The sequence below is a fragment of the Epinephelus moara genome, chromosome 3 (assembly GCF_006386435.1).
Source record: "Epinephelus moara isolate mb chromosome 3, YSFRI_EMoa_1.0, whole genome shotgun sequence".
In the NCBI taxonomy this organism is placed as follows: domain Eukaryota; kingdom Metazoa; phylum Chordata; class Actinopteri; order Perciformes; family Serranidae; genus Epinephelus; species Epinephelus moara.
In genome coordinates this window covers 36,464,146-36,484,719 of record NC_065508.1, presented here as the reverse complement: position 1 = coordinate 36,484,719, position 20,574 = coordinate 36,464,146, and the positions used below count along the sequence as shown (strand labels likewise).

The window sequence follows — 20,574 nt, the reverse complement described above, 5'->3', positions numbered from 1 at the left end:
TTTTGTTATGGCCACTTGAACTGGGTCGTAACAGATGTAAACAATATTTTTTAGTTGAGTGTTGGTTTCTACAGACGCATGGAAATGGGAAAGCAATGCGGTGTCTCTCTGCTCGCCATGGGCAGCTGTTGAACCCAAATCTGCCAGAGAATTGAAGGGAGACGGGGTTTTTTAACGCCAGACTAGCTTACTTGTTAAGATCAACGGTGGGTTATTGCCTAAATGAGCTTGGCTGTATTGAGATGTTTTTAGAGTGGATTAATTTCACAACCACAACAAACAATGCTGAAGCTCAGGGCAATCACTATTGTTACCTGACTGTCCATGAAGGCAGGTCAGGGAGATGTGATGCTGCTCCACAGGGCTCCCGGTTTGTGTTTGTTGACTGTTGCTGTGCTGTTGGCTCTGACAGTGGATGTTAAAGAGGGAGTGGCAGGGGCTCGATTAAAATGCAGTAATCGGACATACCACACCTTTAATGTAAAATGATTAGAAGAAACACCAAAAAAAAGTCTTGCAAAAGGGCACTTATCTACTCAGAGGGCAAAAGGGCCAGTGCTTGAGCACCACATGGGGTCTATCTGTGTATGTGCCTGCAATTAGTTAACTGTATCCACAGTAGTTGTTGCCCTTTCCCACACTAAAGCAATCTGCTAGTACCACACAACAACTTGTTCAGCAGATGTTATATTTAAACTCCATGAAAGTTTAACTTCAAGTAACCTACTGTATCTGTGCTGCAGAAAACCCAGAGAGTCATGCACTCACTGACTTTGTGATTCTACCTGGTTTTAGACAACAAATCAATAACACCACTGAGATGACTTGTACTTGCACTGCATTGGCCACTTTCTGCATATCTTTGCAACACATAATCTCTTAAACAGTGTTTTTACTTAATGATGTTTGTCCGACAGAGGGGTATGACACAAAACAAAGGTCTCTGGCCGTAATCTAACCAGCAATGTGATGACTGTATTATTTGTGGCAAAAATCTCTCATGCACATATGCTAGATGGGAAACAATATTATCACAGGCAGTGTTTTTAGAATAATGTGTCTCAGGCAAGTGTGCATTGCAAATAAGGGCCATCATTAACATTTTGAATATGCAGAGGTCTACCATGGTGTAGTTGCTTGTGGCTACCAAGGGCACCAGCTGAATACAAAAAGAAAACACTTCTTCAGCAACACTGCAGTAGTATAAGTTTATATGCTTCAAAATCCAACACTGAAAACAGTTAGGACTTTTACAGACTAAACTAATCCTCATGAGGGTACATATACTCTGTTAGCACATTCCCACCTGTAGGGCAACTGGAGTGGCACTGACAAATAATTCACCATTGATATAGCTTTCTGACTGACTCCTGCTGATTTGGAAATTGGATGATTAACTATCTGAAATTGTGCATAACCTCTCTTTAAATATTCCCTCATGTAGATATTTTTCCCAACTTTCCCAAACCGCCATCCATATGTCATTGTCAAATATGATCTGAGTGGTTGATTCATTCTATCCCAGGGTATTAGTTCCATTTGACTAATATTTGAATGGAAATTGCTCATTCAGATGCATTCACCTTGAAGTGAGCAGAATCCATCTCTGGGATGACAGTTTCTGCCTAAATAAGCATTACGGCGAGCCGCTCCTCTCACTTCAGATTGGACACTGTTATTGTCACCAACTAAATTGTTTATAACCTTAGGGTTAAAGACGGCTATATTTGCGTACATACAAATGAACAATTTAATGTTGATGAGAGTGACGATAGGAATGAAATGGCAGCCATGTTGACTCTTTGTCCCAGATATCCACAGTCTCTGTCTGTGAGGATCACAGTGGGACTGTGTACAGTTATCAAAGGGACTATGACTAAGAGTATGATGCTAGATTTCATCTTTATGAAAAGTGCCCTGACTTCTGTTATGATTTGGCACCATATAAATAAAATTTAACTGACTTGACTTGAAAGTTTGCGTAAATGAGCCATTATATTGGGTTAAAAAAAAAAAAAAAAAAGTTGCTACTGTTGGTTGACTAAAGTAGTACTAATTGCTTTGTAAAGAAGCTGCTGTGAAAGGCTTTTTGTTGTAAAAATAACTAAATGCTGCCAGATTGTTTCGCTCTTCATTAGTCTTATCTCTTTGTCTTAACACGCTCTAAAAACGAATTAGGCTTTTCCCCTAAGGTGACTGTTGAAATGCCATCACAAAGCCATCATTAAGCAAACTGTTTACAGAGCAGCAATCCTAGATTTGAATTCATCCAGACAGATGTGTGCTACATTAAGTACAACTGCCTTCTTTGACCAACATTAAAGTAAAACTTAAATGTAAGTTGTGAATGTAATAGCAGTGATGTTGCTACATATGCATCCTGCGTCCCCAAAACTTTGAAAACTGATGCAATAAACTCACTATTGATGGGTCCTAGGGACACACCCTATTATTTTCCAACCTGGTCTCACTCTGAAGTCACAGAAATCTGGTGCTTGGTCAACAACCAACACACCCAGGGTACCTTGCACGTTCTGTGTGGACGTGGAAAGTCCATGACCAATTGTCGATATGTGAGAATGTGTTGTATTTTCCCTGATGCTACATTGTGAACAAAAGATCTGTATTGAAACAGTGCCGTTGCATGACTTAACTAGTTTTGAAGCATTTTTTCATGTCACAGAAACCACTGAGAGTAAAACTTGTGTTTTCAAAGTTGTTATTATACTGCTTGTGATGTGTCAGGTGTTTTGTTATGGTGCTTTGCACAGATTCAACACCTGCTTGTACCAGCCCGCCTCCCATCCCTGGTACTATGAAGCTCTGTGCGCTGCCATTTCCTGGTAAAGGCAGTGGGGCGGCATAGAGTTCCACTATACAACAACCTTACATTTTTAGATTCTTAAAATGTACCCAAATTCACAATTATGTAGGCTTTTACGACAGACATTCCTGTAATTTTACGTTACAATGTCTGCTGTGACAGCAGATGCTGCATTCATCAGCATGTTGATGATGCTGTGTTTTTATTCCCCTTGATAATGCTACATTTTGATAATGTGATTGTGCTACTGATACTGTGTTGACTCATGTTGATGATAACTCAGTGATGTTTTACTGTCCAGGGGACACACCATGTGGAAGAAATATTTTCATTTTCATTTTGTGAAAGACAAGATCTCGTTTTGTTCAGTCTCATCAGTAAAAGGAAAACATAAAAACTCTTCTCAGAAAGATATTCAGCATACTTCTCAAAATGTTAAACTAAAATTATACAATAGCTTATTTACAATTTTTATGTACTGTCCACAGTATTGGGCAAATTACTCTCAAAGTGTAATACTTTACATATAACTAGTTATATGTAGTTATATGTAATGCATATAACTAGCTACTTCATTTTCATACTTCATTTGAAAGTAATAAGTTGCTCTACAATATTTCTGTCTGCAGTAGCTGACCGGCACACCAGGCAGATGGGTCCTCCAGCTCCGGTGTATTAATTTGATCTCGTCATAGTGACTGACTCGCACGGCATTCCATGCTTACCTCAATATTTGTTTATTGTGTTTCATATCATAGGCCCACAAATATTTATCCATAACTCATAATTATCAGAGTTTGATCCTCTGCCTGAGCCTCCCTGTGTCCAAGGCTATTCATTTATTTTAAAAGGTCTAGGTTATTTAATTGTTCTATATCATCACACTATTATTAATATAAGCAGGGTTTTTTCATACAAAGTGGTAACCACTGTATGTGTATACATGAATGTGTCAGACCTGCGCAGCACTGGATTTGAAATGAACTAGCTTTCTACAACAACAAAATACACAGCAACATATAGGCTACTAACATCATCCAAATGTGCCGATTACAGGAACGAGGAAAAAATAATCCCGAGGCTAGCTCTCTATCCCTGCTCCTTTCTAGCCGCCCTAGGATGCAAAAGCAGAACACATGCAAGTTAAAACAGGTGCAGAGACATACAGACAGTTAAAAAAAAGAAGTTAACATAAGGTAAGAAAGAGACACACAATAAAAATAAAGACCAACAAAATATATCAGCGCAAAATACAACATAAAACAAACAAGAAGTAGAGCACTGAAACTGATGGGCATACAGGCAAAAGCAAATAAACAAAAAAATACATGTTAAAAAAGCAAAGCGTTACCCCCACACTGCTTATACACAGCAATTCCCTTTCTATTGGATTATTACAGATCACAATCACCTATCACATTTGATTTGATACTGGGTAGATTTTGGTGCTCTCTTAATTCAGCTTAAGATCTGATTTTTTTTACCTTTTGTAAAAAGACTGTATACAGGGATACAGTCTGTGGCTTTGTAAATAACAATTTCAGATTTATTATTTATTTTATTTGTTTAACTTTCAGATACATTTCAAGTATTCATGAATATAACCATAATTTAAACCATAAAACATCAAACTTGAGTTTAATACTACAGTATGTAAAAAAACACAAATTTGAATGGGGACCCACTCAAATGATCACCAGTGGGTCCCAGGGACAAACTACATGAAAACTATTAACATCACTGTAATAGCTTACAATTAAAAACTACATGGTTCACTTCCCATAGTGCTACCTTAGAATTTCTTAGATAACATTCTATCTGTGTTCTGAGTGATTTTTAGATAATGATCTTCAACGTTTTTGTATTCCAAATAGCAACAATGATATGTGGAACAAGTCTCTTTTGTACACAAAAATGTCGGACACCCTAAAGTTAGTCTCAATGTTCAAACCCTGTCAGTTTCGTAAATGGGATTTTTAGGGAGGGGTCATATGTAGATAGAACCTTCTAACCCTAAGAACTCACTTTCTGCTTGGACTTATAAGGTTCTATCCTGCAAAACATGAAAAGGCACAATGATTTTCAAGAAATACAAACAGTTCACTTATAATTTGTTTTAAAACTTTTTTTTGAAAATTATTGTTGTAACAGAGTGTCCACATATAGAAAAAAGCTAACGAAGGCCTTGGATGCTCTGCACTCTGTACCAGCTGGGCTAGGAGGGTGGGGGGTTAGCTGGGTGGGGGCTAACTAGTGGTGGCGCTCATTCGCGATAATCGCTGTTAACACCTCCCCGGTAGCGTGATGACATAGCTTCAGAAACATCATGGCCACCTCTGGTCTTCCCCCGGGTCTCCCCCATGAGTAAGCAGCTAATTTTGAGCCACAACACCTCTTTAGTGCTTTAAAATGTTAGCACCACGAGCAGTGCTGCACTACTAATGGTGCTAACAGTAGTTAACAAAGCTAAAGGGGATTTGCTGCACACTCACCAGGGCTACCTGGGGGTAGACCGCGGGTCGCCATGATGTTTCCGCAGCAATGCTGTTGGGTTGGCACCAGCAGTAATCACTGGATGAGCAGCTCTGTTAGCTCCCTCCCACCAGTTATGGCTAGTGTGCAGTACAGAGCACAAGGCTAGCTAACCAGTGGGGAGGGGAGAGGTTTGATTTAGAAGCGGAACCTGATTGGTTGTCTTGTGTGCTTTCTCAGTGCTGACTGGCTCACATATAGACCCTTACAAAACCAAGTTAGAGTTTGATTTTGGAGATAGGCAGAGGCGGTCCTGGCTAGTTTTACGTCCTGTCGCTGGTAAGCTGTTATCTTGCGCTGCAGAGCACTATGAGCCTCCGCCGTATTCCTGTTTGTGACCCCTGTTCAACCCACAACCGCCAGGATTCGCCTTTCCTTTCTGCTGCTGGTTGAAACATGATAATAGGGGCGCCCACTCCACTAACTTGACGTGGAAATGAGCGGTAGTCTAGAAAACTGTCGATTATTATTATTATTTTTTATGTTTTTTTGGAGGGCGCTCGTGCGCCCTCACATACATTGCGCCCTGGGTGGTCGCCCACATTGCCCATAGCAAAAACCGTCCCTGGAGATAGGACCTTTTTGTTTTCTACATAAAAAGTCCAAAAATGCATAGCCTATAACTTAAAAAAAAACACCTTATATATGAATAAGAATGTAATAATAATTCAGTTTTGACATGTCAGATAGAACCTTATAATTTCAAAGTAAAAATAGATGGTTGGTGTAGTTTGTCTGCTTTGGATGGAGATAAAAGGCCAATGAATTGGGCAGCAGCAATGACATGTATTTCTCCAGTGCAGTGACAGAATGCAGTGGGTTCCCTGGCTGCCCAAACATATATCCCTGTAGACTCTCCTCATCTCTTTTGCAGACATCTTTGTTTTTTGTTTGTTTGTTTGTTTGTGCATCCCCTAAATGACAGTGTTATTAATTTCTGACAGTTCTCATCCTTAAGAATATTAAAATGAAACCCTCTTTAGCTCTGCATCCCTCATGACAATAGGTGACTAATTGGTGCAGTAATACTGAAACTGTAACCCAGTCACATTTGTGTGTTTATTGAGTATTTTACAACAGCTTCGAACGCAACTTAGCCAGTCACAATCAAGGACTGGAACTATCTGTTTTCTTAATGCCCGTGTGGCTGGAGACACACACATACTGTTTGTTGTCCTTGTTGATGCCTTTCATATTTTCTAGGCTCTCATAAAGGCTGGATGCCTTAATGCAGGAGGATTTAGCGTGACCTTCAAGCAGCTTTTATGTCCATTACTTGTAGTCAATAGAGCTGCTCAAAATGGTTGAAATATTGACGCATCGGATAAAGAAGTTTTAGAAATTGAATGCACAGTTAAGACCCCCACCAACATGTTTCATATCAATGGCGTGTCTTTGCGGCCACACTTTTAATTCCGACACACGCACAAAATAAAGTCATGCAGAGGTCAGTGGAGGAGCCTCTGATAGTGTATCAGCATATCTGCTGAGCACACGCCTGCTGGGAGCACAGAGAATATTACACCTATTGATAACACAGGATGTCTGAACATTCAAATCATTTAAAGGTACCAGCTTCTTAAATAATTCATGCCCTCACGCCATGCATACATTGACTGACTTTGCAACACATCGCGCAGCATTAGCAGAGCGGGAACTGGGGAGGGCTGGGATAGGATCAGATGTGACAAAGACCAGCACAACTCCTTGAAAGCAGAGAAAGACCAGCGTTGCATTTTAAAGGCTGGCTACAGACATAAACAGTCTTTTGTTCCACATGCTGTGACTGCAGCTAGGGCGTCTGATTAAAGCTGTCTGATAACTCAAGGCTGAGGCAGATGTAGTTATCTGAGATCAAAGTTGGAATCATGTGCAGCTCTCCATGCCAGGAGCACTTAAGCTCCTACACGGTATAAAGCAGACCTGAATCAAGTTGCTATTTGATTAAAAAAAAAAAAAAAAACTCAGACAACAGAAGCAATCAGTCTGTTGTCAGAGAGAAAACCCAGCCAGTCCTGCATTTCAGGCAATTAAAGTTAAATAACAAAGCAGTTATTTGTTTGGAAATTATTGGCGATCCTGATGTCTAGTGTTTCTGAAGTAACCATTTAAGTAATACAGTACTCATATGCCCACACATGCCCTCAATAAATGATAGGGGACAAAGTCCACAGTCCTCTCTGCAATATTGCATTGCAAGTTTGTAAAACAAAACAAACAAACAAACAAAAAAAAGCTCATATGAGGCCTCAACAGAGTTTAGCAAATAAAGTGAATATAGCCTACTTTGGTTGCATTTTTTGGCAGTATGAAATTCCCGCTTTGTGTTACAGTCCCTCTGCTGTGGCTCACCAAGAAAACATTGTCTGTTGAAGCTCAAAGAGGGAATTTCATAATTAAAAGACATTCAGTTTGTAAGATCCACACTTGTTTTAACTAACTTAGACTGCTGAAGCATCTTATGGATGATTTTAACACAGAATGAAGAATTTGAATTTTGTCCCACATCATGCACATGCATCTGGCTGTGAGAGGGGATCTCTTTGTGGCTGGTATGAACTGGAGGAGCAGTGACAGTAACCGAACATACTTTCAGTATACATGTGAACATTTGAATATTGTATTAAGATACAGATAACGCAGATAAATCAATCCATACTTAAAAGAAGTATTTCACAGCTGGAAAGATGGACTGTCTATGCAGCAGAAAGATGCAAATGAAATTTGTTCTACATGACCACAGAAAACTCAGAGAGACTGTGGCATTCACTTTCGCTCAAGAGGTAGAAAACTTACAACTACCAGAATGCACTGTGTGGCAGTGGACCAATAAATTTTAGTTGAGAGATATGGACGCTGGTAAGATGGACACTACACATACTACCCACACTGCAATGATACAAGGATGGTTTTAAAATCTGTAATGTATTCCCTTAATGTCTTGTGTTTCTTCCTCTTCATAATCATTATATTGAACCGGTCAATACCGACCCAATAAAATCCATAAACTCTGGACTTACAGTGACTGACCTGCAGTACTCACTGTAGGCTGGATGTTATCTAAGGACGGAAGTAAATAACGTAGTTTGTTTGAATTTCCTTGCAGCAGGAAGTAGTTTTTTTTTTTTTTGTTTTTTTTTGCTGGGAAGTTTGATGAAAATGTAGAGGTCTGAGGGAAAAATAATTACATGTTTGATAGTAGTAGTCATATGTAAAATATCTTGTGAGAGTCAATTTTATCAGATACAATTATTCTTCTGACATTAATAATTTAAATTAATCATATTCAATTTAAATTTCAAAATGGAACTAGAAAGGCAGAACATTGTTCTGCTATTAGAAAATTGAAAAAAAAAAAATCACAACGGTATAAGCGATTTTAAATAGAGATCTCTTTGGCCTCTTGTTGTTTTTGGGATTATCGAGAGTTGGCCCTAACTTGCCTCTTTTCTATTAGATCATTATGATTGATTTGAGCCTGTGCCTCTGTTAGTTTATATTTACAGGAGGGCAGTGTGGTGCTGTGATATTAAGACTGAGCCTACTGTTATCTTTACACGTTTAATGAAATACTCACAACATAACTGTTATGTTTTTGTATATATATATGAACAAATCCAGGGTTATTGGATGGGCATTTGTGTACAGTACTGTATATTTGGGCTATGTCTTACATCTGCTAACTTGAAGTGATTTGATAGTGTCAGAGGGATTTTGAGCTTGCATCAATAAATATTTAAACAGCAGAGAAAATCTTGAGTGGCTGCTTTGTGTGATCACTGACACACCTCCAACTCACCTCTGGATTATCATGCAATTATGGGCTGTATTTAAGCACTGTGGCACTTTATGATTGTTGAATATAACTTCAGAAATGTCCAGGAGACAAAAACAAGATTTGATTCCCTGCATCACAAAGGAGACAAAACAAGTGTTGTCCTCCACTCTTGTTCAACATGTCTTCATTTTGTTTAGATGGGGAACTCCACTGTATTAGTAGGTGTTTATGCTGGCGGAGTGATACACTACAAGTCAGGGAAGTGGATGTATTATGTTTGGTGTCAGAGTGAAGAGGTGCTGAAGAGACTGTCCCAAAGCTTCACTTCACCTACTAAATGCACTAGCTAGTTAGTTAGTGCTAAGATTCACCACAGTACAATATCATAGAAGAAAATAAGGACATAAAATGTTTAAAACTTCAGTGACTATTATAACTCCAAACTTACCATAAGGGAACAGTGTGTAGGATTTAGGGGCATGTGGTGGCATCTAGTGGTGAGGATTGCAGGTTGCAACCAGCTAAAACTTCTCCTGGTTAGAATTCCATCAGTGTTCATTGTTCAGGATGTTTTCACTGGGAGCTGAATTATCCACAGCGGTCTCTTCCTCTCCAAAACAAACAGAGCAGGTGATTAAACTGGCACAAACACTGAATAAAGCAGTTTCACATTACAAATCAGTGTTTCTCTGACACTATTTGGCATGTCGAAAACGGGCCACTAGCCCAACACCTGCTTATGTGTGCTCGCCTTTTTTCTCTGATAACTTAAGATCCAGACATTCACGAGGCTTTTGCCAGGAGTCAGATTATCCACAGAGGTCTTTTCCTCTCAAAAACAAACAGACCAGTTATTTAAACCAGTAAAAACACTGAATAAAGCAGTTTCACTTTTAAATTAATGTTTCTCCAGCACTGTTTGGCATGTCTCACCACATACCATCTTGTGCTCACCTTTTTTTCCTGATAGATTAACGTGTGCTCACCTTATCTCTGATAAATTATCCGAATTATCCAGACTTTGCTTGCACCCCAGAATTAACAGACCCACTCATGTAAACCAGTAAATACACTGAATAAAGCAGTTTCACATCACAAATCAGTGTTTCTTCAATGCTGTTTGGCATGTCAGAGATGGGCCGCTAGTCCAGCACCTGCTAATGTGTGATCACCTTGCTTCTCTGATAACTTAAGATCCAGATTTTCAGGAGGTTTTTACCAGCCAGATTATCTGCAGAGATCTCATCCTCTCCAAAGCAAACAAACTCAGTGATTTAAACCAGTGGAAACACTGAATAAACAACCCAGTCTCACTCTGAAGTAGTTGAAATCAGGCATGGTCAGTCACTTCTGGCATCAGACACAGATGAAAAAAGCCGTCCTTTCAAATCACCATGATTTGCTGCATCGGGTAAAGACCAGGCAAAACAATAATGAAAGTTAAGGTAGCGGAACACCAGACCATGGGTGTGCCCGGTGGGTGGGAGGGTTGGTGGATGTGACTTTCACCAGGGAGGCGGGTGCTCACTTGCCGTAAGATTGTAAAGCCAAACACTGTTCTTTTTTCCTGAGAGGGAAAAAAACCCCCATCAATTTGCAGTGTTGTACTGACTTAGTGCACTTATTTTGAAAGGGACTGTATGCAAATGGTACATTTCCTGTAAAAACGGAAATGTATTTGAAAACAGACAATGCATGTAACAGGCTGAAGTTGACACACTGTCCCAGAACGTCAACAACCAAAGCACCCAGGGTACTTTGCACGTCGTATGTCAATGTGCAAAGTCCATGACCAAAGATCGATATGTGAAGAGGTCTGAGTGAGAATATATTGTGTCAGAATAAGATAAGGCAGTTTCACGTTAAAAAAAATTGTGTTTTTTCTGACACTCTCATCATGGGGGAGCTGCTAACTATGGTGGCCAACCAAAAATGGCTCTGTCTACAGCCAGTCTTTGGTTTGTCCCTTTTAGGCTATTGTAGAGACAAGGCGGTGCAACATGGCAATCTCTGTGGATGAAAAACCCACTCCATATCTAGATATAAACAGTTCATTCAAAGTTAATGAAAACACAGCAATTCTTATCTTCAGGTGATTATACACTAAAGAAAACATACTTATTATATTGTATTCCATTTCTGCCAGTCTATCCCCCTAAATCCTTGAACCAAAGCTCATTTAAAACATTCGACCATTAGCTAACACAAAAGAACATGATGTGTCTCCTTTCTGCTATTGTTACAAATATGTTCTTTCTCATTTCAAATGATTTCACAAAACTTTGCTAGGCTGACCTCAGAATGTCAGCCACTCATGAATAAGTTGCATAACATTAGTGTTGGTGTGCCAGTGGAATCTGAGCTTCTGCAGATGACTGAATCCATTGAGTGAGCGCTCTTTATTCAGTCTACCCATGTTTTTGCCTGGGTATTAGCTTGCTTTGGTCAGAGGCCGGCCCATTGTCTGCTAGCTCTGCCCATCCTTGCATGATATGAATGAAGATTAGCATGGATTGTTTGAATAAACCACCCAGGGTCTGGTGTTAATGCGTCGCAGCAGGAAATTATGTGAATGTCACTGCATGTATAAGTGAAATAAATGAGAAACACAATGTGCCTGGAAGAGCTGGACTGTATACGGCTGCAACCAATCAAAAAGACGATGACTTAAGTAAAATGGCTTTGTTCATTTGAGCATGGTAAAATCAATATGTCCACCTCCTATTTTAGAGCATGGGTAGTTGATCTAGGCCAGAGTTTAGCTTTCTTTTTTTGCTCTCTCCCTATTCTTGTTTGTGTGATACATCAGGAGTGATTCATGTGGGCTGTGCAACGAACAATGCCATTCTAATTTGTCATTTCTGCATGCTTGGCACCAGCGCTCATGGTGGAGCTCTGGCAAGGTCATCGGATGCACCTGACCCGCTGTAAGGTAGAACAATGAGGGTCAAAAACGTAATGCACATGACACGGATTGAAATGGATTGCTGTGTTGTTTTATCCTCCAAACACCTCTGTGCACAACTGATTGCTGAAAATACCGCACATACCCACAGCTCCTCCTCCTTTCTCTTAATGGTGTTATTAAACCGTCTTTATCCTCACAGTGAATTGATAGCAGACGGCACCAAGGTGTTAAAAGGATGTCACATGACCAAATGTTACAGCCTTAATCGACTGAGGGGGTGTCTGTGAACAAGTGCCTCAGCCCATCCACTCCCTGTACCCTTGACTCTAATTAAGACCACATATCTTAGATTTTTGCTGAGGTCAGGGAGGGATTTTAATTTAAAAACCATTAAGACGTGCACACAGTCAGGACTTGTGTTGCATCCCAGGCAGATATAATTTTAATTAAGTCTTATCTTTGCCCAATTTCTCCGGCACAAGACATCATCATAATTCCTCAATAACAACCTTCGAATAAACTGAACAACTGTTTGGTAAATGCAATGAACCGCTCATATACACCAAGTATTGACTGACCGGTGTACCTCAGGATTTTACCTAACATAATACCTAATCACGTATGTTAGTTTGTACATTTTCTAGAAATTAAATCAGGGTAATTTACATGGTATTTATCTGCTGCCTGAAAATGGTGGGAACAGAAGAAAGAGGATACACACAGAACAGTGCAGACAGTATATTTTATTGTTAATGACACCCGAAAGTCCACTACCATTGTACTGATGTTTTTGTGTTCTACTGTTGGTAAAGTGGGCAATAAAACCTTGAGAACGCCTCACACCTGCTAAAAGGTATAATTGTCTTTTTGGCACTGTATTGTTCAGAGCACTTAGTGGGTTTATTAAAGACAAAGGCTTTTATTATGAAGTCAATCGTATGTGAGACAAGATTGATGAAGTGACAACAGAACACAGACTTTAGCCTACAAACACAAGCCATCACTGCTTTCACACTTGTACAAACATTTGGTACCAGACAAGAACAATGCCATGTGTCACTTGTATCTTTCACAGTGACGCCATCCAAAGCCTTCAGTGCATTGCCATTTGTTGCTTCCCATCCAATATCTTAACAGCACGCCAAATTGATGTTAAGGTAAAGAAATTATCTTGTTCAGTCTTCTCATGAGACTACAAAGCTGTCATAGTAATCCTGAGTGCTGCTGTTAGATGCACAGCAAAGTGCCACTCGCATCCCTAGTGGCCAGCTTCCCCGCCGTGCATACAGATATGGACAGGCAGAAACAACCCAGGAGCACATTAGTAAACAAAGTCAGTGTGGTTTGGTGAAGTTCAGGCTCTCTTTTCCCAAAGGATACTTTCCTCCTCACCCTAACCATCAAATAAGCACCTTAACTAAATAATCTATCATCCACCTATTAAGTTTGTATAAATGACCCCTTACAAAAACAAGGCCTGAGGATTCCTCGAAAATGTTAAAATGTTAGAACTGTCACAGCTATTTAATTTTTTTTTACCATAGCTGAGCACAATGAGAGATTGAACCAAAATGACTTTTCTGATCAAAGGTTTCCAGCTTCTGCCTACAAGGTGGTTATCTACTGTTACTTTTAATTAAAGACATCAATACAGATCTTTCCAGGCAGAGGTCAATGGGACAACATTTTATTTAAATGAACTCCTTAATGCAATTTCGAGGGTTCTTAACTTGAAAAAAAAAAGCCACTGTAGAAGAATTTTTCTAAATGAATGAATTTCATTTTAAACTACAACATGATACATATTCAAGGAAACACACACAGCAGATGGACATACTGATCTGTAGGCTGAATCTCTGCCTATGATCCACTGCATAAAATGCACTAGGTTTGGCTGTCCATCATACAGTTGGTCATGTGATTCATGACTTTTTGGGCAATGCGTAGGGGATGGTGATGTAAAGGGTGACAGCATAGAGTTGTACCCCAGCCCAGTAACCAGACGAAAATGTTGGCATTTTTAATTTCTGCCAACCACCAACATGTTACATTTACACGTATCATATCTATGTTTAAAGAGTGACGTAGTATATGAGCTGACTTCATCTGGGGCTGGAGAAGATGGTGAATGGTGTATCACCTTGGTGAGAGACTACTGCAGACATCTGTTCAAGACCAACAAACAACAAAACTGGTTGTGTTTTAGTGAGTCGTTGGTGTGCTTTCAGTGCTTTTTCCAGTGTGTTTTGGGCTCCAAACCTGGGTGTTTTGGAACAACCCATCGGCCTGTGTCCATGGGCTTTTTAGGGTCCAAATGTGGGGGTTTTGCACTGACTGGTTGGTGTGTATTCACTGACTTTTTAAGCTCTAAACGTGGTTGTTTTGTAGTGACCTGTCAGTGTATTTCTATTGGCTTTTAGGCTTTTGTAGCGATCAGCCTGTGTGTTTCAATTTTGCTTGCTACTCACATGGCCAGGTGAGCTGCTAACTCCCTGTTCCTTCCTAAAAGTGTGAAATATCTACGCTTTTCCTGTGCTGCAATACAACCTGGTCCTGTGTTAGCTGTGTTGTATCTTGATCATACACAAATGATTTTAAAATTATGCAACATGTAAGCACAAAACTCAAATAATGAGTATATATACTCATATTTTGCATAATTCATAAACAAACAAGCTTCATGGGGCCCCAGGGCAATTGCAAGCTTTTCCTTGTTGGTGGTAACCTTTTTTTTTTTTTTTTTTTAATAATTTATTGCAGGAGTGCAGCAGCTAACATAAATATACACCTGAAGGATGCACGTAAGGCCACAGACCTCCACTGATATTTCTAAAAAAAAAAGTTTTCAAGTTTTAGCAAGAGGTGTATTTTCTAGAATGAGTCATTTGACAAGAAGAATTCTTAAGGAGGATGATGAATATTTTCCCTGCAATTCAACCCAGTATAAGGGGTCCTTGACCAGCTTCATTTCATGGTAGCTAAATAAATACACCCCAGACTCCCATTTGAAGAGATTTTGTTGTTTTAAGTGCTACAACACTTAGATAAGAGTGGTGAGTGTGAAACCTATTATTAGTCTCCCCGATTCATCCTCTGATTGGAATTGTTTTGAGTGAATTAAATTATTGTGAAATGTAACAAGTCCTAATTTTGTTGTGGAACCTTTAGGCCTCCAGGTGCTCCAGCTGGTCACCAAGGGCCACAGCACTGCAAGTGATCCCAATTAGTGTGAGAGTGAATATTCTCCTCCATCTCCGTGTATGCTGTGAGGACTAAATCAACAGCTTTGATCCTCTCACATGCATGAGTGATGATGAAATCATATCAAATGTGTTGCATGAATTAATATTTGTCATGTGGCTAAGTGAGTGTCTCCTGTAGACCCCCTTAAGGGCCCACTGGAGGTCCCAGGACCCCAGTTTGTGAGGGACGTTATCTAACCGATATGAGAAAGCTGCAGGCTACAGACCATATGGTCCTCATGGTACAGGCAAGTGATGCTACCTGGCGATTAGAAGAGGGAGAGGGAGAGGGGAAGAGAGAGAGACACACAGGGAGAGACAGAGAGAGACAGACAGAGAGAGAGGGAGAGAGAACTACTTCAGGAGCTGTAGCCTACTTAACGCAAAGAAAAAGATACTGAAGCGAATTGAGCCTTTTGCTTTGAGTGTACACAGCTTTCCACAGTCTCACCGAGACGACAAAAAAAAAAGGGAACACCGAGGGAGAGAAAAACATACAAGACTTGGCTGATGCATCTCTCCGAGAGCATCCATTTCACGGCGATTACAGTTTGAAGCGGAGGAGACGGTGCGCATTTCTCTGAAAAACACGGCGCTTTTCTCTCCTCCGAAGTCAGTTTCCTAGAGCGGCTCGCGGGCGGAGAGACACTTTTTTTCTTTCTCTCCTGCGTTTATCGACACGCACAGTTATTTCATAACAAGCCTGTTTACTTGGAGCAAAACCAGGTCGTCCACAGTTCCAGCAAGGCGACACAGCATCTTGATTGTGGAGTGGAATTTGCGATCGAGACGCAAACGGAATATCCGACGGTTTCAAGTTTTCCTGGAAGTTGCGCAGTGACAGAAAATCATGGGAATTTGTGGCTATTTGGCGGTGCCTGGGAAATGCCTTGTCGTCCTCGGACTTAAATTGTTATTCCTTGTACCTGCAGGAGTTCCAGCCAGAAGCGGGGATTCTGTATTAAAGGACAACATCACCGTCAGACAGGGGGACAGCGCCGTCTTAAAGTAAGTCTTTAACTGTATTTCATTATCACATCACTAATATCATCCTCTCTTGTGCGCGACGCGGACTGACTTGTGTTTTACAGCGTGTGTTGGGTCCAAACAGCTAATCAAGTGCAACGGTCCAGGAGTTACTAAAGGTCATCATAACCTATATAAAAACGCACAAATGCTCGCTCTTTATATGCGTTGTAACTACTGATACAACTACGGGCAGTGCATGCGTGTCATTTGCAAGTTATATAACGTGCAGAAGTCGGTGTTTAGCCTCTCCTGCTCATTGCCCTTGAATGTTATTGATCCGGTTGGTTAATGTCTTGTTGAGGATGCACAGAGCTGAGATACTCAAATTCAGCATCGGGAGGGGTTGTGTACGTATTGATTTGAGTATGTGATACAAATGCAATTATGACTTTAATTTTCAAGGCTGTTTTGTTTTCGTTACACTTCATAAAATGTTTTGGAAGACTGGATAGAGTCCACAAATCCCGTTGTTCCTTAATCACATAGAACTGGAGATTAAAAATATCTTTAAATCTGCAGTTTAATCGTGATATTCCTGTGCTGGGTTTGACTGCGTGTCTTTATGACATGTGATAGTCTTTTCGTATCTTCTCTCCCCTCACTGTCATATTCCAGTTTGTTAATGCCTATGAACTGTATTGTGGGTTTGCTGTAGTTCTTTGTGTAAGAATAGACCAGGTGTGGTGCTAGAACTTCAGGATCCCTGTGAAAAGATGGGAGATAGGGCCCTGCTCCACCCACACAAACACAAACACACACACACACACACACACAGTGCAGTGTTCCCTTATAGCAAGCCTACTTAAACCACCATATAACTGAACTGTGATACACTTGTTATCATAACAGTCCATCCATTAGCTTTATCTGTGTATCCTCGAGAGTTGCGGGGGCTCTGGAGCCAAATCAAGCTGACACTGGGTGAGAAGTTGGGGCACGCCCTGGACAGGTTGTCAGTCAATCACAGGGTGAACTTAATAGTCTTTGATTATATTGAAATGAATACAAAAAAAATGAATGTAACTTGTTCAGCAGCAAGGGTATGAGAATCAATAAAGACAAACCGAAATATGAATACAAGCCGTACATGCAATAGCAGCCTGTTCTCATTCCGAAGTCATCAAATACCACCGCTTTGTAAGTGATTTTAGTGTTAGACACTGACGCCAAAAGCCACCTTTTGCGCAGCATCAGTTTGTAACCCGGACGAACAGAACCTTTTGCAGTGTTATGATATGCAGCCAGTCGAAGGTGCAGCATCTGTCACGGATGGGTGGCCTCAGTTCAACATGCCACCGGACAGCAACTGTTGTGTCGGTATGATACGGGGCTGCGCGGTGTCACTTTGACATGCTGCTGGTAACAACATAATAATAATAATAATAATAATAATAATAATGATAATAATTAGGAGCTGGAAAGTCTCTATAGGGTGGGTAGGAGGGGCGACGGATGGGTCCAACATACCTTGGACTTAACCTTGGAGCCTGCTGTTCACTTCCCATATTAATGTAGAGCCAAATCATGATGTTTTTTTCTAAGCCTAACCACATGCTTTTGTTGCATCAACCTACCAACATGCTTTCGTTGACGTCCCAGTGTGCTTTTGTTGCCTAAACTTAACTGTGTACGTTTGTTGACATCATGACGTTGGTTGTGGCATCCTGGAACACCAACCACAGACGCAGAAGGATACCTAGCTCGTAATATGTAGATGTGAATGTCCACGGACAAAGCAGCGATATGTGACAACTTGGGATGAGAACGTGTTGCACATATACATTCGTCCTGTACACATAGTGTTTAATTGTTTTAAGCATATATAAACTACCATATAACTGAACTGTAATACACTTGTTTTCATAGCAGTCCACCCTTTAGCTATATCTGCTTATCCGTGAGGGCTGCAGGTGCTCTGGAGTCAATCCAAGCTGACACTGGGTGAGAGGTGGGGTTACACCCTAGACAGCTTGGCAGGCAATCACTCTGCTGACTTAATAGTCTTTAATTATATTTAAATGAAGAACAAATTATCAGCAGCAAGCGTATGAGAACTATTAAGAAAAAGAGAAATATAAAAACAATATGTACATGCAACAAATAAGAAGCATCACAGATAGAAATATAAACAATGTAAGACCCAAGTTGTATGCACAAAGGTGAAATTAAAGTAAAGCCATTTTCAACATGTGCTTAGTTTCACACATCTGTATGCTGTTACAGATGTAAGTAAAAGTTTTGATTGCTAACTTAAGTGTGATTTGCAAATGTGCTAAAAAAGCAGATGTGAACTTGTATTAATATTAATATGCCTTCTTGGTAATGTAGTCACATGATCATGCCTGTAAAAAAAAAGTATGTTCACCATCTCAAGCTGTCAGTGCAGGTCAGTACAGTTCAGCTGGCTCCAAGCTGGCTGAGATATGAGCTATTTAGACAAGAATAATTGTACCGTTTGATTGCTGCTGACACGGACGAGCAGCTAAACAGCTTGCTGTTGCACCTCGGGTAGATGAGGTGGAAGGTGATCATGCGCCATAGCTGCACCAGCTCACCACAGAGGGGGTGGAGAGTATTGTCCAAGATGGAGTTCAGTTCAGTCCTCATCTTCTCTCCTCTGCTCTGCGCAGCCTTTAAGAGTCTTTCTCACCAGCTCGTTAATCCTGTCTTCATTCTCAGTCATTACAAATGTGTGCTGGCCTCCACTGATTAGTACAACTTGTTAAGAGGTCTATTGGATACGTTGAAACCAACCATTTCACTCTCTACACTTTGCATGGTGACAGGCTGAAATCCACCTCTTGCTCAATTGTCACGCTGATGTTGAGCTACGAATGGTTGCACCTGCAGTGGCTGACAGGACTCTTTTGGCAGCTGTTCTCCGTTTCTTGCCCTAACCTATGCACCCCACAATAGAGGAGTCATCAAATAAGTTGTGGAGCTGCCATGACCCTGAGTTGAATCTTAAAAGGAAAGGTGTAGAGAGTGAACTCGAAAGCTGACAATACAGCTAGCCGTTCCTGTGCTGCTCCGCAGTGTATCCAATGCACTGCCCTGGAGGAAGATGAACTGCTGCCTGTCAGTGAGCTAGTCAGCCCATAATCCAGGAAACCATGCTATCCACCTGCATCGCTTTGAGCTTCTCCCCAAGCAGGAGGGGCTGGATGGTGTTGAAAGCACCAGAGAAATGAAAGGACATCATATTCATTCTGCTTCCAAGCTTCTGCGGGTGGGAATAAGGCCTGTGGAGCTGGGATATGATAGCATTGTCCACACATTTGACAGCTAACTGGTACACGCCTGGAGCACCCTGGGGCTGACGCTGTGAGGACCCTCTGCCTCGCCTGTGAGAAGCCTCTCTAACTCCCTCCTCACCCAAGTGGCAGTAAAGCTGAAGCTTGGAAGGGCAGCTGGCTGGTGAGGTTGGCACTCAGGGAGGTGGGCCAGGAGCAGGAAGCCTAGGAGAGGAAGCTGGAGAGGAGGGCGGCTGTGGCGTTGACCTCTAATTTGATCGAAATAATGGGAAGAGTAGACAGGCTGAAATTGGTAGGTGCTGCGATACTGTCTGAAACAACTAATTTTCAAATAAATTACAGTGTTTGGAACCTGCATTTTGCCGCACAAAAAGGGCTCTAGTGTATGCTATATTGCCATTATTGCTATTTGGAAATCAGTGTGTCACATTGCCATGTCTGTGACAATACTCTGAAGGTAAAATTACTTAATATCGGGAACATAAAAGTTGTCAAAAAGAGAGATTTAAACAGCAATACACAGTACTCATTGCAGTCTGGCACCATTTGCTTTTCCATCTCAGATCAGGAGTCCAAAATTGATGCTGTGAGCCAATTCACAGAGGCTCATCAAGGGTTAAATGCTTTTAGGCCAGGGAAAAAAAACAACATCAGTGTGATCCTGGCAATATGTTTTAATGAAAGATTGTTGCATCTGAGTGATTTCTTGTCGCTGGCAAAATTCCTAGGGTGCTATTTTATTTCTACAGGGCTGTATTATTAAGACAGTCAAGGGCAACACAAAGCAGAATCATTCTCACATAAAGAAAGCAACTGCCAACAGGAACTTAAGCAGATGTGAACGGCAGAATAATTAGCATCATTCAACACAGCTTTAGTAACAACATTACATTTTTTTTTAAAGAAGTAGAGATCACTAGGGAAAATAAAATGCCAGGATGACAGGTTAGTGGAACGAGAAGTTGATGCCAGTTTTAAGTCAATATATTATGCACATGTGTACACGG

The 20,574-nt window shown here is 40.7% G+C and overlaps 1 protein-coding gene across 3 annotated transcripts in view; it reads left to right on the top strand.

The window, feature by feature from the left end:
- Nucleotides 1–20,574, top strand: part of opcml (opioid binding protein/cell adhesion molecule-like) — a 552,029-nt gene that overhangs the window by 254,789 nt on the left and 276,666 nt on the right. For 2 of the 3 annotated variants that reach the window (XM_050036102.1, XM_050036094.1), the window contains exon 1: nucleotides 15,592–16,292. In XM_050036102.1, coding sequence (XP_049892059.1) covers nucleotides 16,135–16,292 — 158 coding nt within the window. In that variant the 5' untranslated portion in view covers nucleotides 15,592–16,134. Of the gene's footprint in view, nucleotides 1–15,591; nucleotides 16,293–20,574 lie in introns of those variants that run through there. The other variant, XM_050036108.1, reaches the window with a different exon arrangement.